Below are 16,722 nucleotides of genomic sequence, written 5' to 3'. Positions count from 1 at the left end.
AGACAAATACTAATAGTTATTTTGTATGTTAATAAATGCTTTATTAACTTCATCCAGTTTTGTGACCTAATCTAAAGTGAAGACTATTTATGCGTTATAAATCCCATATACAAGACAATTAAAGGCTCAGGTAAATTATTATATAGTTGTTGTTTTATCCAATTTTATGTCGTAATGTGACACTTGTCATTCAGTAATGTTTAAACTCTACAGTATTATTATTTTTTTTTTTAGATAAGATTGCGAAGATTATTGTTTATTTGATACTGAGCCTGTAATTGTCATTTCTAAGGGATTTATGAAGCATAAATAGTTCCTATTTTAGATTAGGTCACCAAACTGCGTGAAGTTGTGTTAATAAAGCATTTATTAACCTACATAGTAACTATTACTATATGCCTGAATAATATGATATATAAACATTGATGTCAATAGTCTATTAATAATTTACTAACTCATTCTGAATGATCTTAAAAACCTCCAGCTACACTTTAATACAAATGGTTTGTAAATAATGTAACACTTAATTTAGTCATGAAAAATAAAATATTAACAAAGTATGAAAGTACAATTATTCAGCACATTAAAAATGTGTTTGTAAATCAAGAATAAAGCATTTGTAGCTGCAGTTATAAACGGCTTAATGACGTTTATTAATGTAGAGTTATTGCTTAACAAATAATGAATTCATAAGATGCTAATGCTTAATAAATGATTCATAGTGTGTAGTTATTATAAAGTGTTACCATATATAGTTTTGTATGATTGTTTTACTGTATAAGAGAGAATAGTGGGGAACATGTGGTCATTGTGGTTTTCCAGTTTTGCATTAAATTTGAAGAATTGTATTTAGCATTTTCCCTATTCCTATAATTACCTTCTGAACTGGCTCTGTGCATGTTAAAATGCATGCCCATGTGCTAAAACACGGCTCACCATGAGTAAATGTCCCATCAGTGAGCACAAAAGTAGGAGACACTTTCACATGAAAATGACGTGAGCCAAATGTCAGAATGTGAGCACATGTAACTTACACGGGAGATCTGAGATGTGTTCATCTGAACAGCTGAATGAAAATTACAGCACTCAAAGTTTTGCTTCTTGATGTTATGACCTAAAATTTTGTCCACCCATCCGACTTGATGAGCATTCAATTGGTTATGCCTAAGAATGTAAACATTCTGGAAATTGAGTTCTCTGTAACTTTCTCTTTGTGCCGCATCTGGAAGTAAAAACACCTTAATTTTGCTGTTTTTGTTTTTAATAATAATCAAGCAGCAAAAGATAATGAAATCTACCTTTAATTGACTGAATAACTAGCCTAGTAATCATTAATCTTTTTTAAATTTATTTATTCAGTGAGGATTATATGCAGTATCGTATTTAATATTTTTCAGTTTATGTAAGTGAAATCTATTATAAGGTACATAAAAAAACTGAAAACCAACCGCTTAATTTAGTATTATCTATACTCTATTGTATTCATTTTGTATTGTAGTTTACTTTTAGTTTTATTTTCTTTTATTTTTATTTGACAGTGCTTTTTTTACTGAACATATAATATACCGAACATTACCAAAATTGTAACCGAAAACCAAAAACAATCTGAACCATAAGGAATCTGTGTTGTTGCACCCATAATATACAGTTGAAGTCAGAATTATTAGCCCCCTTTTGATTTTTTTTTCTTTTGTAAATATTCCCCAAATTATGTTTAACAGGACAAGGGAATTTTCACAGAATGTCTGATAATATTTTTTCTTCTGAAGAAAGTCTTAATTGTTTTATTTCGGCTAGAATAAAAGCAGTTTTAAATTTTTTAAACACCATTTTAAGGACAAAATTATTAGCCCCTTTTTATATTTTTTCGAAAGTCTACAGAACAAACCATTGTTAGAAATAAACTTGCTGAATTACCTGGCCTGCCTAGTTAACCTAATTAACATAGTTAAGCCATTAAATGTCACTTTAAGCTGTATAGAAGTGTCTTGAAAAATATCTAGTAAAATATTATTTACTGTCATCATGTCAAAGACAAAATTTCAGTTATTATAGATGAGTTATTATGTTTATAAATATGTTGAAAAAATCTTCTCTCTGTTAAACAGAAATTGAAGAAAAAATAAATAAACAGGGGGTCTAATAGTTCAGGAGGGCTAATAATTCTGACTTCAACTGTATATTGTCGTACTGATTAATTAGATTTTTTTTTATTTTTTGGCATGATTGTCACACTTTAATGTTTCAAATCATCAAATGGATTTAAATATTAGTCATAGATCACACAATTAAACACATCATGCAATTTCGAAATGAAGGTTTTTATTATTAAGGGGGAAAATACAAAACTTCATAACCCTGTGTGAAAAGGTGTTTGCCTCCTAAACCTAATAACTGGTTGGGCCACCCTTAGAAGCAACAGCTTCAGTCAAGCATGTTCGATAACTTGTAGTAAGCCTGTTACATTGCTGTGGAGGAATTATGGCCCACTCAACATTGCAGAATTGTTGTAGTTCAGCCAGATTTTGTGAATTTTTGAACATGAACCACCTTTTTAAATCAAGGTCAGCATCTCAATTGAATTCAGGTCAGGACTTTGACTAGGCCACTCCAAAATCGTGTTTTTCTTCAGTCATTCAGCAATGTACTTGCAGGTTGCTTGGGATCATTGTCCTGCTGCAGATCCCAAATTTGCTTCAGCTTGAGGTCACTAACAGATGGCTTGATATTTAACTTCACAATTTTTTGGTGCACAGAAAATTTCATTTAGCACACCATGTCTTCCAGATCGCTTAGCAGCAATACAGCAATACAGTTACCCATACTCAAAACTGATTCTTTGCTTTCTTAGTCCACACACACATGACTGAGAAGTAAAGCACACCCAGACAGACACAGTGAGCATACACCCAGACAAAGAAAACAGTATACACACAGACACAGGACTATTGGGCAGCTTTTGCTTCCAGCGTCCGGGGAGCAATTACAGGTCAGGTGCCTTGCTCAAGGAAACTTTAGTTGGGTATAGAAGATGGAGAGAGGTTGGTTTATTCACTATCCTTATCTTTAATTCCTGTTTGGAACAGGAAGTCCAACTCCCTAACAATTACGCCTCAAGTACCCCAAATGAAATGGTCCCAGACCAATTTCTGGCAAAACCGAGACAAGCCAGCTTTGTTTTTTTCCCCCCGCTCAGCTGTGGTTTTTGTCTTGGAACCCTGTAAGGCAAACTGTTTTTGCTTAGTCTATTGCTTATGGTTAAGTCATAAAAAGCACCTTAACTGAGGCAAGTAAGGTCTGCAGTTTTTGGATGTTGTTGTTTGGTCTTTTGTAATTTTTTGGATGAGTTGTTGCTGTGCTCTTGTGCTAATATTGGTCAGCCAGCCACTCTAGGGAAGGTTCTTCGCTGTTCCAATTGTAAATACTGGCTCTCACTGTTGTTTGCTGCAGTCCCAAAGCTTTAGAATTGACCTTATAACCTTTTCCAGACTTGTAGATCTCAATTATTTTCTTTCTTATGTGTTTTTCCTTTGGATCTCTGCATAATGTCTAGCAATTGGGGATCATTTGGTATACTTAATTATGTCAGACAGGTCCTATTTAAGTGATTTTTGTCAATAATCAGGCCTAGGAAACTTTTACACAAGTGTGATAAACTAGAGATATGTTGTAATAAGGGCAAACACTTTTTTCAGACTGGGCTATGTAGTTTTTAATTTTGTTTTCCCTTTATAATTCATTCATTCATTTTCTTTTCGGCTTAGTCCCTTTATTAATCTGAGTTCGCCACAGCGGAATGAACTCCAACTTGCACGTTTCACGCAGGCGGATGACCTTCTAGCTATAATCCCATCTCTAGGAACCATCCATACACACTCATACACTATGGACAATTTAGCCTGTATCCAATTCACCTGTACCACATGTCTTTGGACTGTGGGGGAAACCGGAGCACCCGGAGGAAACCCAAGTGAACGTAGGCAGAACATGCAAACGCCACACAGAAACGCCAACTGACCTATCAGAGCCTTGAACCAGCGACCATCTTGCTGTGACATGACAGCATTAACTACTGCGCCACTGCGTCGCCCTCTTTATAATACAAACCTTATTTTAAAAACTGCATGATGTTTTCTTGTGTTATCTTTGACAAAGTAAATGTTGTTCCTCAATGCATAAGTTTGATGCAACAGTTCAAGTAGCGCAGTAGTTTCTTTATCAGCCCAACCTATTTTTATTTCCCATCATGCTTTAAACTGCTAACTCTCTCCATTTTACCTGGTATCAGTGTTCACATACATTAAATATCCCTGGGTCGTTTCATGCTTCCATCTTAATTTAGTCAAGCCCATACACATCAGCATCAGCAAGCACACTGCTAGCACACTGTCCAAATACAGCATTCACCTTCCGTTGGCATAAAAAGGGTAAATACATTATATATTTATACATGCATATATATGTGTGTGTGTGTGTGTGTGTGTGTGTGTGTGTTCATACTGTGCACAATTGTCACCATTTTGTTGAATTGCAAACTGAAGCATACCCTTATTTCCATTTCATTTCCATTCCTCCCCATGTGTTTAAGAATACAGTTGAAGTCATAATTGCCACCCTGAATTATTAGACCCCTTGTTTATTTAATTTATTTGGTTCACAGTTTATTTTGTTTATTTGTTTATTTCCCAAATTTCTATTTAACGGAGATATTTTTTTTCAACACATTTTTAAGCAGAACAGTTTTATAACTCATTTTTAATAACTGATTTATTTTATCTTTGCCTTAATGACAATACATAATATTTTACTGGGTATTTTCAAGACGCTTCTATACAGCTTAAAGTGAAATTTAAAGGCCTAACTAGGTTAATCAGGTTAAATGGGCAGGTTAGAGTAATTAGGCAAGTTATTGTATACTGTGACACTGGTTTGTTTTGTAGTCTACAGAAAAAAAATAAAAAATAAAAATAAATATATATATATATATATATATATATATATATATATATATATATATATATATATATATATATATATATATATATATATATATATATATATATATATATATATATATATAAACTGCTTTTATTCTTGCCAAAATAAAACAAATAAGACTTTCTTATTTATACTGTGAAAATGTTCTTGCCCTGTTAAACATAATTGTGGTAAAAGATAAAAAAGAAAAAAATATTCGAAGGGGGGCTAATAATTCTGACTTCAACTGAAGTCAGATTTCTGTTTAACGGAGAGAAGGTTTTTTTTTTTAACACATTTCTAATTATAATATTTTTAATAAATGACAGTAAATAATATTTTACTAAATGTTTTTCAAGACACTTCTATACAGCTTAAAGTGACATTTAAAGGCTTAACTAGGTTAATTAGGTTAACTAGGCAGGTTAAGGTAATTAGGCAACTTATTGTATTACAATGGCTTGTTCTGTAGGGCTAATAATTTTGTCCCTAAAATGACGTTTAAAAAATTTTAAACTGCTTTTAATCTAGCCAAAATAAAACAAATAAGACTTTCTCTTGAAGATTAAATATTATTAGACGTACTGTGAAAATTTCCTTGCTCTGTTAAACATCATTTGGAAAATATAAAAAAAAAAGAAGAAATATATTCAGGCTATGCAGTGGCGCAGTAGGTAGTGCTGTCCCCTCACAGCAAAAAGGTCGCTGGGTCGCTGGTTCGAACCTCGGCTCGGCTCATTTGGTGTTTCTGTGTGGAGTTTGCATGTTCTCCCTGCGTTCGCGTGGGTTTCCTCCGGGTGCTCAGATTTCCCCCACAGTCCAAAGACATGCAATACAGGTGAATTGGGTTGGCTAAATTGTCCGTAGTGTATGAGTGTGTGTATGAATGAGTGTGTGGGTGTGTCCCAGAGATGGGTTGCGGCTGGAAGGGCATCCGCTGCTTAAAAACGTGCTAGATAAGGTGGCGGTTCATTCCACTGTGGCAATCCTGGATTAATATTGAGACTAAGCTGACAAAAAATTAATAAATGAATGAGAAATAAATTCAAAGGGGTCTAATAAGTCTGACTTCAACTATATGTATGTGTGTGTGTATATATATATATATGTTTTTACCCATAACTGCACTGCTAAGACTAAGATCCCTGGGGTTGTCATGGTAACAGAGTAACTCAATTTATCTTTCTCTTGCTCTATCTGTCTATCTCTCTCTCATACATACACACACTTTCACCCCTGCTCATTCACTTGCTCTTTTGTTTTGACGTTTGTGCATGATATCTGCTTTTCTTTAATGGTATGGGTCAAATTTTCTGTTGCCAACAGGTATAGATGATAAGGGTTTATAGAGTGCAAACAGCTAATGATTGTTAATGCGTTGTAATCAATTTCTAGAAATATGTCTAAAGTCCCATGCTAAAATTACATGATAAATTGAAATGTTGATCAGCTCTTTGACGAGTTGAAGTTCGTCAGCATTAGCATATTTACTTGCTTTGCCTGTTTTCCCAAACCATTTAAGATTTGCATAAAAACAGCTAAACCGGGATGTGTTCATTTGCTCCAGCTTGCATACTAAGGAGCACTTTGTGTATAAATAGCATACAGAAGGGTCCAAATGTCTAAGGCCACATTGGAAATCTGCATTTGATGTTTTTCATTTAAACCTGTAAAGAAAAAAAGGTTTAGCATTTATGTTGAGATAAAAAAAAGCAGTAGTGGTCTTAGATATGTGAACCCCAATGTAGCATTTTGTGGTTGCTCTGTTTGTGATTCTGTCTTATTTCTCCTATACAGGTCTTTTCCAAAGGGCAATAGCCCAAAGTGGCACAGCCTTGTCCAGCTGGGCAGTCAGCTTCCAGCCGGCAAAGTATGCCCGCATGCTGGCCAAGAAGGTGGGGTGCAACCTCAAAGATACAGTGGAGATGGTTGAGTGCCTACAGAAAAAACACTACAAAGAACTAGTGGAGCAGGACATCCAGCCTGCTCGCTACCACATCGCCTTTGGACCTGTAATTGATGGTGATGTTATACCCGATGACCCTCAGATCCTCATGGAACAAGGGGAGTTCCTCAACTATGACATCATGCTGGGCGTCAACCAAGGCGAGGGACTGAAATTTGTGGAACTTATAGTGGACAACGAGAACGGTGTGCAGGCCAACGATTTTGACTATGCCGTGTCAAGTTTTGTGGATGATTTATATGGCTACCCTGAGGGGAAGGACATTCTGCGGGAGACCATTAAATTCATGTACACTGACTGGGCTGACCGCCACAACCCAGAGACTAGAAGAAAGACCCTGCTGGCACTCTTCACAGATCATCAGTGGGTTGCACCAGCAGTGGCCACAGCAGACCTACACTCTAGCTTTGGCTCACCTACTTATTTTTATGCCTTCTACCATCACTGCCAAACAGAGCAGGTGCCACCCTGGGCTGATGCTGCACATGGCGATGAGATCCCTTATGTGTTTGGGCTGCCCATGATCGGTCCAACTGAGCTTTTCCCATGTAACTTCTCCAAAAATGATGTTATGCTTAGTGCAGTCGTAATGACCTACTGGACCAACTTTGCCAAGACTGGGTGAGTCTCAAAACAACTGGACATTGTTTATAATCTCTAAGCCTAGAGGCAAACAATATGGCTATTAGTTGGAATTCAGAGACATGAGAATGTGAATGTGAGTTTGTTTTAATGTAAGACCACCAATGAGTCTCATAACTTGAGAGCTATTGATTACAGTATAATACCCAGTTGTTGCCGGGGAACAGTGCAACAGGGTTGCTAAGGTTTAATCATTGGTTAATTGTTTGTTAATCCATTCTCACTCACAAATACATACAATTCCCAAGGTTATGCTACATTGCATTTTTGTAACTGCTTTTTATGGAACAGCTACTTAGTTTGCTTCAATTTAGCTGTAATGCAGCGAATAAGATAATGATAATCACTTAGAGTGAGTTTAGTGTTTATATGACATTGCTACCTAGAATCATAACGGTCTCACGGGAGGACAACAAATCCATTTGTGTGCAAATGTGTCATTTCTTCTCTCATACTAATTCTTGGTAATTTTAAAGACAGGTGTCAGGAGACCCCAATGAGCATTCTGAGAATATTAGGGGTCTCCAGGCACTTCCTAAGACTTGTCTGTAATAGGTTGTGGATTTTTTGCTCAGTGAATGCCATGTACAAATCTGAAAGATGTTATATTTTGGCGTGGGGTGTGTTGAAATCTTCCTTTTATCTTTCAGTGACCCCAACCAGCCAGTTCCGCAAGACACCAAGTTCATTCACACCAAGCCTAACCGCTTTGAGGAGGTGGCCTGGACACGTTACAACCAAAAGGACCAGCTTTACTTGCACATCGGCTTGAAGCCCCGTGTCAAGGAACATTACCGTGCCAATAAGGTCAACTTATGGCTAGAGCTGGTGCCTCATCTCCACAGCCTCAACGAGGTCAGCCAGATAATTTCCACCACCAAGTTGCCTCCACCTGAGGTCACTCCCCGTACGCCAAAGAAGATCCCGGTCAACACCAAGAGACCCTACCCTACGCCGTTTCCCACTGAAACGCAGGACAGCCACAACCAGAACCAGAACCAACCTTTTTTAGTTGACCAACGGGACTACTCCACTGAACTAAGTGTCACTATTGCTGTCGGTGCTTCATTGCTGTTCCTCAACATCTTGGCATTCGCTGCACTCTACTACAAGAAGGACAAGCGAAGGCACGAGGTCCACCGACGTTGTAGCCCACAGAGGACCACAGCTAATGAGCTGCCCCATACACAAGAAGAGGAGATTATGTCTCTGCAAATGAAACACAGCGACTTGGAGCGGGAGTGCCGGGAGGCCATGCACCCGCATGAAGTGGTCCTGAGAACTGCCTGCCCACCCGATTACACACTAGCCATGCGCCGTTCGCCGGACGACATACCTCTTATGACCCCCAACACCATCACTATGATACCCAACAGCATGCCAGGCCTCACCTCCTTACACCCCTTCAACAGTTACTCCAGCGGACAGAATAACACCCTGCCCCATCCACACCCTCATTCACACTCCACCACTAGAGTATAGCCACAGACATGTTCTCAAACACAAACATACATACACACACACATAGACTCCCGTACGTGTGGAGTACAGGTGTGACATTGGACGAAGGGGATTGCACTTAGTCGAGGAATATCTTTACTCCAGGTGCTCAGAGGAAACGGAAATAACGATGCTGATTTTAGTTCCTCGGGAGCAAAACTATCATTTTTTTTATTAAAGGAGAAAAAAAGGACAAAAAAATGACAACTATTTCTGATGTAATGACAAACAAACAGATGATTTTTTACCCTTATATTGTGACAAAACCAGGGCCATTTCCTGGAAACAGCTATCAGTCTGGGATTCTTTGAGGAATGGTTTGATTCAGTTACCCGGAGAGAAAACGATGGAAGCACAGAAGAGATGACGTGTGGGAGGCCCTTTGTAAACAAAAGGAAACATATTGTTTTCCCGGGGCACTGGATTGTAGATTACTCTCTTCAGAGCAGACGGGAGACGTTGCTTACCTAATTTGGGCATGTGTTCTTCTTCTGCTGCAGAATGCGGAATACTATGGGAAAAAGTCCTCAAGAATATGCACAATAGAGACATTCACTGAATGTCTTTGAATTCTTTTTGTCAGTTTATTTTTGGGGGAACACTTTTATTGTATAGGACATATTTACATATCTAGATATGTACACAAAGCACCCATGCTCTTTAAGCCCTGGTTGGGGGGCGTTGATACTGAGGAATCTGCCTCAAGAGCGTAGCGGGGAATTTATTGGCTTCCTGGCAGATACAGCTTCATCACACAAGTGCTGTCTATACTGAAACTGGTGGACTCAAAGGGAGGCTGGATATTTTTAGCACGACGCGCATGACAATTTATCTGCTTGGTGGCTGTTCTGCTGATTAAGTCATTATTTAAAACAAACGAAAAATCATTTTCTTCCCCATTCGGATTTGTTCACGGAAACATTGGCTCACGGGAGGAATTGGAATATGTTGACGAAGGGTGGACAATGGTGGGTTCTGAAGATGGTAACGGGATGGGGTGGGGATATGCTAACTAGATTGCATTTGCAAATAGCTTGAGTGAACCTGGTTATAAGGACTAGTTTTGTACATGTGTGTTGGTAAAACTTTTTAATAGTGGTGAATCACTTGTTGTTTGAGCTCCCTTGTGTGGGACGATTAATGTACTCTTTGATTTGCTCATTGGTCTCAGTTATAATACATTGTTTTGTTCTTATTTTCACCTCTTGCTAATAGTCAAAAACACCCTACTTTAGAAAATGTCATCACTGTAATGTTTGATTCTCATTTTATTTTTATTTTCGGTGCTTTATGAGGCAGTCCCCTACGCAGCTTTGAACAACCGGTGACCAACACAGGGATTTATTCTGTACAACTTGGAGATTTGCGTTGGTCTCCTCTCACCCAGAACTTTCCCTGAATGATCATCACAAGCGAATCCCACACTGGAGACAGGAGGGCACCTGATGAAAGAGTGTATTAGGAGGGCTTCTGATGTTACGAAGCCCTTGATCATACCGCTTAAAGCTAGCTATAGAAAGAAAGAAAGCAGACAGACAAATGAGCAAGGTGGAAAAGATAGCAAAACTTTTGTCGGTTCATACCCAGAGCAAGTGCTCAAAGTCGGTATCCGTAGTGCTAAAAGCCAGTTTCACCTGCAAATCTTTCTATAATTGCTGATTTTATCCATCCTTGATTATTTTACTTTTTCAAAGCCTTGTTACGCAACATGCTACAAGCTAATGATCAACGCCAATGAATCCCAGACTAATGACAGGAGCACCCCTGATGAGAGAGTACATTTTGGAGCCTTCTGATCTTACGAGGCCATTGAAGCCGGCAAGAGTAAGAGAATCGCAAAGCATTCATGATTCACTTTCTCAGAGCCTTGTCACATTGCAAACTACATGCTAACCCTTTGTTCCTTTTCCGTGAGTTGTCACTTCAGGGTGACGCTTGAGATTTTTTGGAGAATATTTTTACTTATGGAAAATTTGACTGAAACTTTGTCATTAAGATAAACATGTTTTTTCCCTCAGCATGTAATGTAAGATATACGAAAGAAGCAATAGATTGGTGATTTGGTTCTCACAAACCAATGGTCTATTTTTTGCTTTTGTGCAAATCCTCCTGGTCAGCAACTACATGTTAAAAGAACACTCCACTGTTTTTTTTTTTTTTTTATCATTTTTAAAACCCATTCTACGGTAGCCGGAAAGCTCAAAACAACATTACAAAGTGTGAAACACTTTTACAAAGCTCGAGACAAGTTTACATTTTGAAAAATGTTTTTACCTATCATAATACAGTTTTTACATAGAAAAAACGATTTTACCAAGGACGAAACAAATTTACGTTTTAGAAAAAAAAAATAGCAAGATGCAAAACACTTTTACCACACCTGAAACAAATTTACAACGACAGATTCTTTACAGAAAGGGAATGTATCACAAACTGGAAGTGACACAGGGAAAATTGTTGTTTTCGTTGGTGGTGAGCGTGGTAAACTAATGTTGTGAAGATCATGGCGTAAATAAAGTAACCGAATATGGACTGCGGTGAAGGGTTGTTTTGCCTGTTGCGTGGCAAACACATGAGCAGCTTAACATAGTTTTGCTTTACGTGTTGTCCATGTTTGGAGTTTCTAAAGGACGCAGACCAGACGGAAACACCAGACATACTTCATCAATTTGTTACTTTTTTTTTTTTTTTTTTAACTAGGGCACTGTACGCTGTAATCGTGGAAATGATGTCAAGTCTACATGGTGTAAACATCTGCTTGAGGACTCTTAAAAGTAAACTGAATGAAACTGGTGTTACAGTTTAACTGGTTTCTGTGTTAACTGGTGACCCTTTTCCAGATGTAATCTACTCACGTTTGCAGATTGGTAGATTCGGCACTTTTTCACAGCAACAAAACATACACATACCAAATAAATAGTCTTATTACTTTGTATCAGTGTCATTGTAAACATTATTGATTTTAATATTTTTGTGGCAGAACAGTATTTAACCAAAATTAATGTGAAGAAATAATTATATTTACATGTTATCAACAAGATTCGAAGGTTCAGCACTAGGGTTTGGTATCGTTTGGGGTTATTTTGAGACTGGTGCTAAATCAATCATTTTAAAATGATACCGGTGCCTGAACCGATACTTTTGAGCCACAAAATTATGGTGGATGACTCTAGAAAAATCTTTTATTTGACAAAATCTTTTAAAAAATAATTTTAATAGAACAATATAATTAATGTTTAAAGTAAACATCAATTCATATTTTTTATATTTAAATTGCATTAATATATTTCCTTTGATCAGTTGTTGGTTAGCATGAATTTAAGATTTGCATTATAAAATTACATTAGCTTACTACTAACCTGTGGAAAGGCTGTCATCAAATTACTGAACTCCTTTTTTCTAGGGTTGGGGCTGGTGACTATGTTTACATGGTTGACCGTAATCTAATGATCTGCCTTAATTTGAATAAGACAATAATATGATCAAGGTGTTTACTTGAGTTGCTTTTTGAATGTTCCTTTCATGATCCTGGCTTACATGTTATAGTCAGTGGTGGTTCTAGACCAAAGAAAATGTTATGTATAACTAGAAAAATGTTCTGCACTGGCTGTCACCATGGGGAAGATAAAAAAGTAGATATTAGAAATTAGTTAGTTAAACTATTATGTTTAAAAATGTGTTGTAAATAAATCATGTGTTGATGACGGAAATCAAAAATGAATGAAGGCAAAACTAAACAAGTTGAATATGACTTGCATAAGAGTGACTGAAAACTACATCTGATCAATGTATTACATCTGTTCTTTGGTACTTGGCGACTGTTTGTAAATTCAATACTGCATTTCCTAACGTAAAACTATTTACACTATATTTAAAAAGGGTTAAAATCACTATTACCTTTGTCAATTTGGGGGTCAACCTCTGACGAATGCGGGGAACTAGGCACTAGTTCCTGACAGTCACTGACAGAGGGAGCGAGTGCCCGAGAGATCGAGTGCATGTGACAGCTCTGCCTTTGAGCCCTCAAATGTGTCATTAAGTTTGACATGTTTCCCCCTTACACGCAACTTTTGTAAAGCATCTGCTTCACGTTGCTGTGTCAGAATCATGCTTGTAAAATACGCTTTAGAACACTTTGTTTAAGCAAGTTTGATGAACACGATTGTGCGTGTTGATCTAAAGAGAGTCACTCTTGCTCAACGAATGCGCTGTACTGCATGCGTTGTGTGCGTCCGTTCCCTAAGCAACAAGAACAAACGCCTAACATCGCCTGTCCGTATTCCTCAAAGTTGTTTAGGATTAAATGTTTAGGGATGGTGCGACAACGCGTACCTATGTGTGCCTTTGATGCACCCATTTGATGCTTCTTAAGTCCCTGTTGCAGCACCAGTGGCACCGAAATTAGGCACCGAAATTCATATGCTGATTTGATCCGGTACATACTGGTTACAAATTTACCAGTGCTATAATGGCACCGGATTTCGGTACCCAACCCTATTCAGCACGAGTATCAATCGACCTATCTAACTGAGATATTTAGGACTACACGTCGTGGTCATTTTTAGATTAGTCAATATATGTCGTACATTGGTTATGGACTCAAGTTAACTTGTTTCCACGTACTCGCGTTTACATGTTGGTACAAACTCTCTGGCTGATATTTTCTCAGAATAGCTTTGAATGAGAGACTGATGTTTTATCGCAGTTGGTCAAACCATGATTTTTATAGTATGTCTACAAAGTCAAACACAAGCTCATATTTTCTGGTGTGTGATACATTCCACATCACTTCCGGTGTGTACGTTCCCTTTCCATAAAGACTCTGTCGTTGTAAATTTGTTTTGGGACTGGTAAAAATGTTTTTGTGTCTTGTTAATTTTCTAAAATATAAATTTGTTTCATCCTAGGTAAAATCGTTTTTTCCTATGTCATTATGATAAGTGAATTTTTTTTAGACAAATTGTGAATTCGTCTCGAGCTTCGTAAAAGTGTTTCACACTTTGTGATACTGTTTTACACTTCCCGACCACCACACTATTCAGATGATATTCATGCGACATTCATCCTCTCCTGGCGAAAGGTCTTTTAGATTAGCATCAACATTGCTTTAAATTTGAACATTATCAAAACGCTTATTTGGAATTTTTGGGTAAGATAGTAATGGTCTAATCCGATTCAATGATTCATGCTAAGCTAAAAGTGCTTGCAACCAGATCTCCAGATTGACTGAATGGGTTAAAAAATGGTGAAACTCTAAGGCACTTGTAAAAATGTGGCTTTACATAACAAGTGGAGTGTTTCATGTTGTGCCCCAATCAAACATGACATGAGAAGTGATATAAATTAAAACCTATATTTTTATGTACTGCAAGTTTATGTCCTAGCCAGCCTTGACCTGAGAAGAATTCAGAGTTCATTTTCAAAATCCGGCTTCTGATACTGTATTTTACATCTCACTGTAACTAATTACTAGTTGGTGTGGAGGTCAAATGCAGGCTTTTGGGAGTGAATATCCAAGCCCCAGTGAATAGCTAGTGGCAGCGAACTAATGAGGGAAGCCAAGGAAGGGAACAAGATTGAAAGAACTGTGCTGATCTTCTCCTGATCAGCCAACTCCTGACACACATTGTCCCTGACAACATGTTCCCGTTCAGAACACAATCTCCTCTGGGCTTCGCCTCTCTGTTCTGCCTTCACCAATGACAACTCTACACCGTACAAATGGGCCAGAGAGAGCATCCCTCTGCTCTGTTTGCCAGCCCCGAGTCTGCAGGTATGCATGTGCAAAGTCAACCTGCCCAGGTGTCCCACAGCAAAGGAAGCTCCTTTGAATGATATTCAAGTTTAATGAACCATACACCGATGGTGCACATGTACTAAGAAGAAAGATGGTATTCAACTGTAATTGGGAAGATCTCCACAGCTCAGTATGTTTCTTCAAACACATGCACATACACTCACATACACACATGCCAGGACAAGCCTTGTAACTGAATGTAATGCAAGACTGAGGGCCATTTTCTTACAAACAGCAACCAAATTTCATTATGTGTTTCTTTTCTACTGGCTGACCTTGAAAGAAGATCAAAATGGCTGTCAAGAACTACAAAGGGTTGATGTGATGTAGATTATTTGTCATTTTGTCTTTCTTTCTGGTTAAATAGGATTTAATCTTCTGGAGCACAATAAATGATTTTATCAAGCTCAACTTACATCAGTCTTTCTTTAACACACTGTTTTGTTTGCCAAAATAGATTTATGCTGTCTAAATGTTTAACACTCAAGTCAACACTTTGTGTTTTTTTTTCACCAACCCACACAGGTACATAGACATAATATGTTTATACTGTAAAAATGCTAATTATGTGGCCTTATGGGCCGATCACACTGAACACACTTTTCAGCCTTTTTGTTGACTCTGTCAAATATCCTAATGCTGAACCATAGATATTTACATTAGAGGTCGTCTACCCTGTTGTTGTCTATTGGAAGGAATGCGTCAGTAGAGCCGCCACTTTAGTACAGGGTAGCTCCTTGAATGCGGGACCAAGCTGCAAAGGAGGACTGTGGCCAGCCAAAGCAAGAGATACATACATACATACATATATATATATATATATATATATATATATATATATATATATATATATATATATATATATATATATATATATATATATATATATATATATATGTATATATGTGTGTGATCTGGAGTTTAGATTTGCAAATTTTTTTGTTTTAAGTTATGAAAATTATAATTTTACCTCACTTTTTTACACTGATGGATGTGATTGCACGGGCATTGCTGACAAAGAGCAAGCGGTTGTGTGAATGGAAATGTATTATCCTCCCTCCCTGTTAAATTTGATCTAATCGATGTCCTGAAATTTACCCCCACTCCTGCTTTCACTTCACATTCTAACAAAGGGAGCAATTCATTGTGAATGAATCCCCGTTATGAACGATTCATTTACTTTGCCGACAATAATACAAGTTTCTAGCACCGCTGTATCTTGTCATATTTCTTTTGCATTGTTTGCTTATTTAATTCAACAAAACTAGCATGAGCCTAGTATTTAGTGCGAAGTGGTGCTATTTTACCGTAGGGTCAGTGCAGTAAGAGACTGTATTATCATTATATACATACAAAAACGTAAAAAACTATATCTCACCTATGAAATGTTCTGCCTTTGTGCTTTTCTTAGTTTGCTCGTTACTACAACTGTACACAGCGCTAAAGTCCCGCATCTTTACGTTGGCGCACTGTCTTGACTAATGCAGTTGAATGACTTTTGTGCTGGGAGAACTGTACAATTGTGGCAGCGCTATTGACTCATGCTTAGGGTCCATATGCAATATCTAGTGTATAAATCTATGATGCTAAACCACATAATGTTAGATGGTTTGTTCAACCCAGGCTCATTCTGATTATGTACCCCTATATACATGTCTGCAGAGTGCAAAATATGTCGCAGGAGTTTTCAGTTTTTATTTTCTTGAATCTACCAGAGGGGGCCTCAGTTTATGCTTTTCAGAATTTTTTTTGCGAGTGCCGTTCGCGCCTGCTCCTCTAACTTGAATCTACCAAAAGCTATTGCCGACTGATTGACGTGCTGATTTTACCACATTCTCAG

The 16,722-nt window shown here is 37.5% G+C and overlaps 1 protein-coding gene across 30 annotated transcripts in view; it reads left to right on the top strand.

The window, feature by feature from the left end:
* The window catches only part of nlgn1 (neuroligin 1), a 771,338-nt gene extending 756,045 nt beyond the window's left edge, over positions 1–15,293 (top strand). For 13 of the 30 annotated variants that reach the window (XM_073915319.1, XM_073915324.1, XM_073915303.1 and 10 more), the window contains 2 exons: positions 6,775–7,564; positions 8,236–11,658. In XM_073915319.1, coding sequence (XP_073771420.1) covers positions 6,775–7,564; positions 8,236–9,067 — 1,622 coding nt within the window. In that variant the 3' untranslated portion in view covers positions 9,068–11,658. 30 annotated transcript variants of the gene reach the window in all.
* The last annotated feature ends 1,429 nt before the right edge of the window (positions 15,294–16,722 follow it).

This window comes from Danio rerio, chromosome 11 (assembly GCF_049306965.1).
Source record: "Danio rerio strain Tuebingen ecotype United States chromosome 11, GRCz12tu, whole genome shotgun sequence".
Lineage (NCBI taxonomy): Eukaryota > Metazoa > Chordata > Actinopteri > Cypriniformes > Danionidae > Danio > Danio rerio.
Note: the sequence above shows the minus strand (reverse complement) of the source record. Positions and strands in the feature narration are given on the sequence as shown.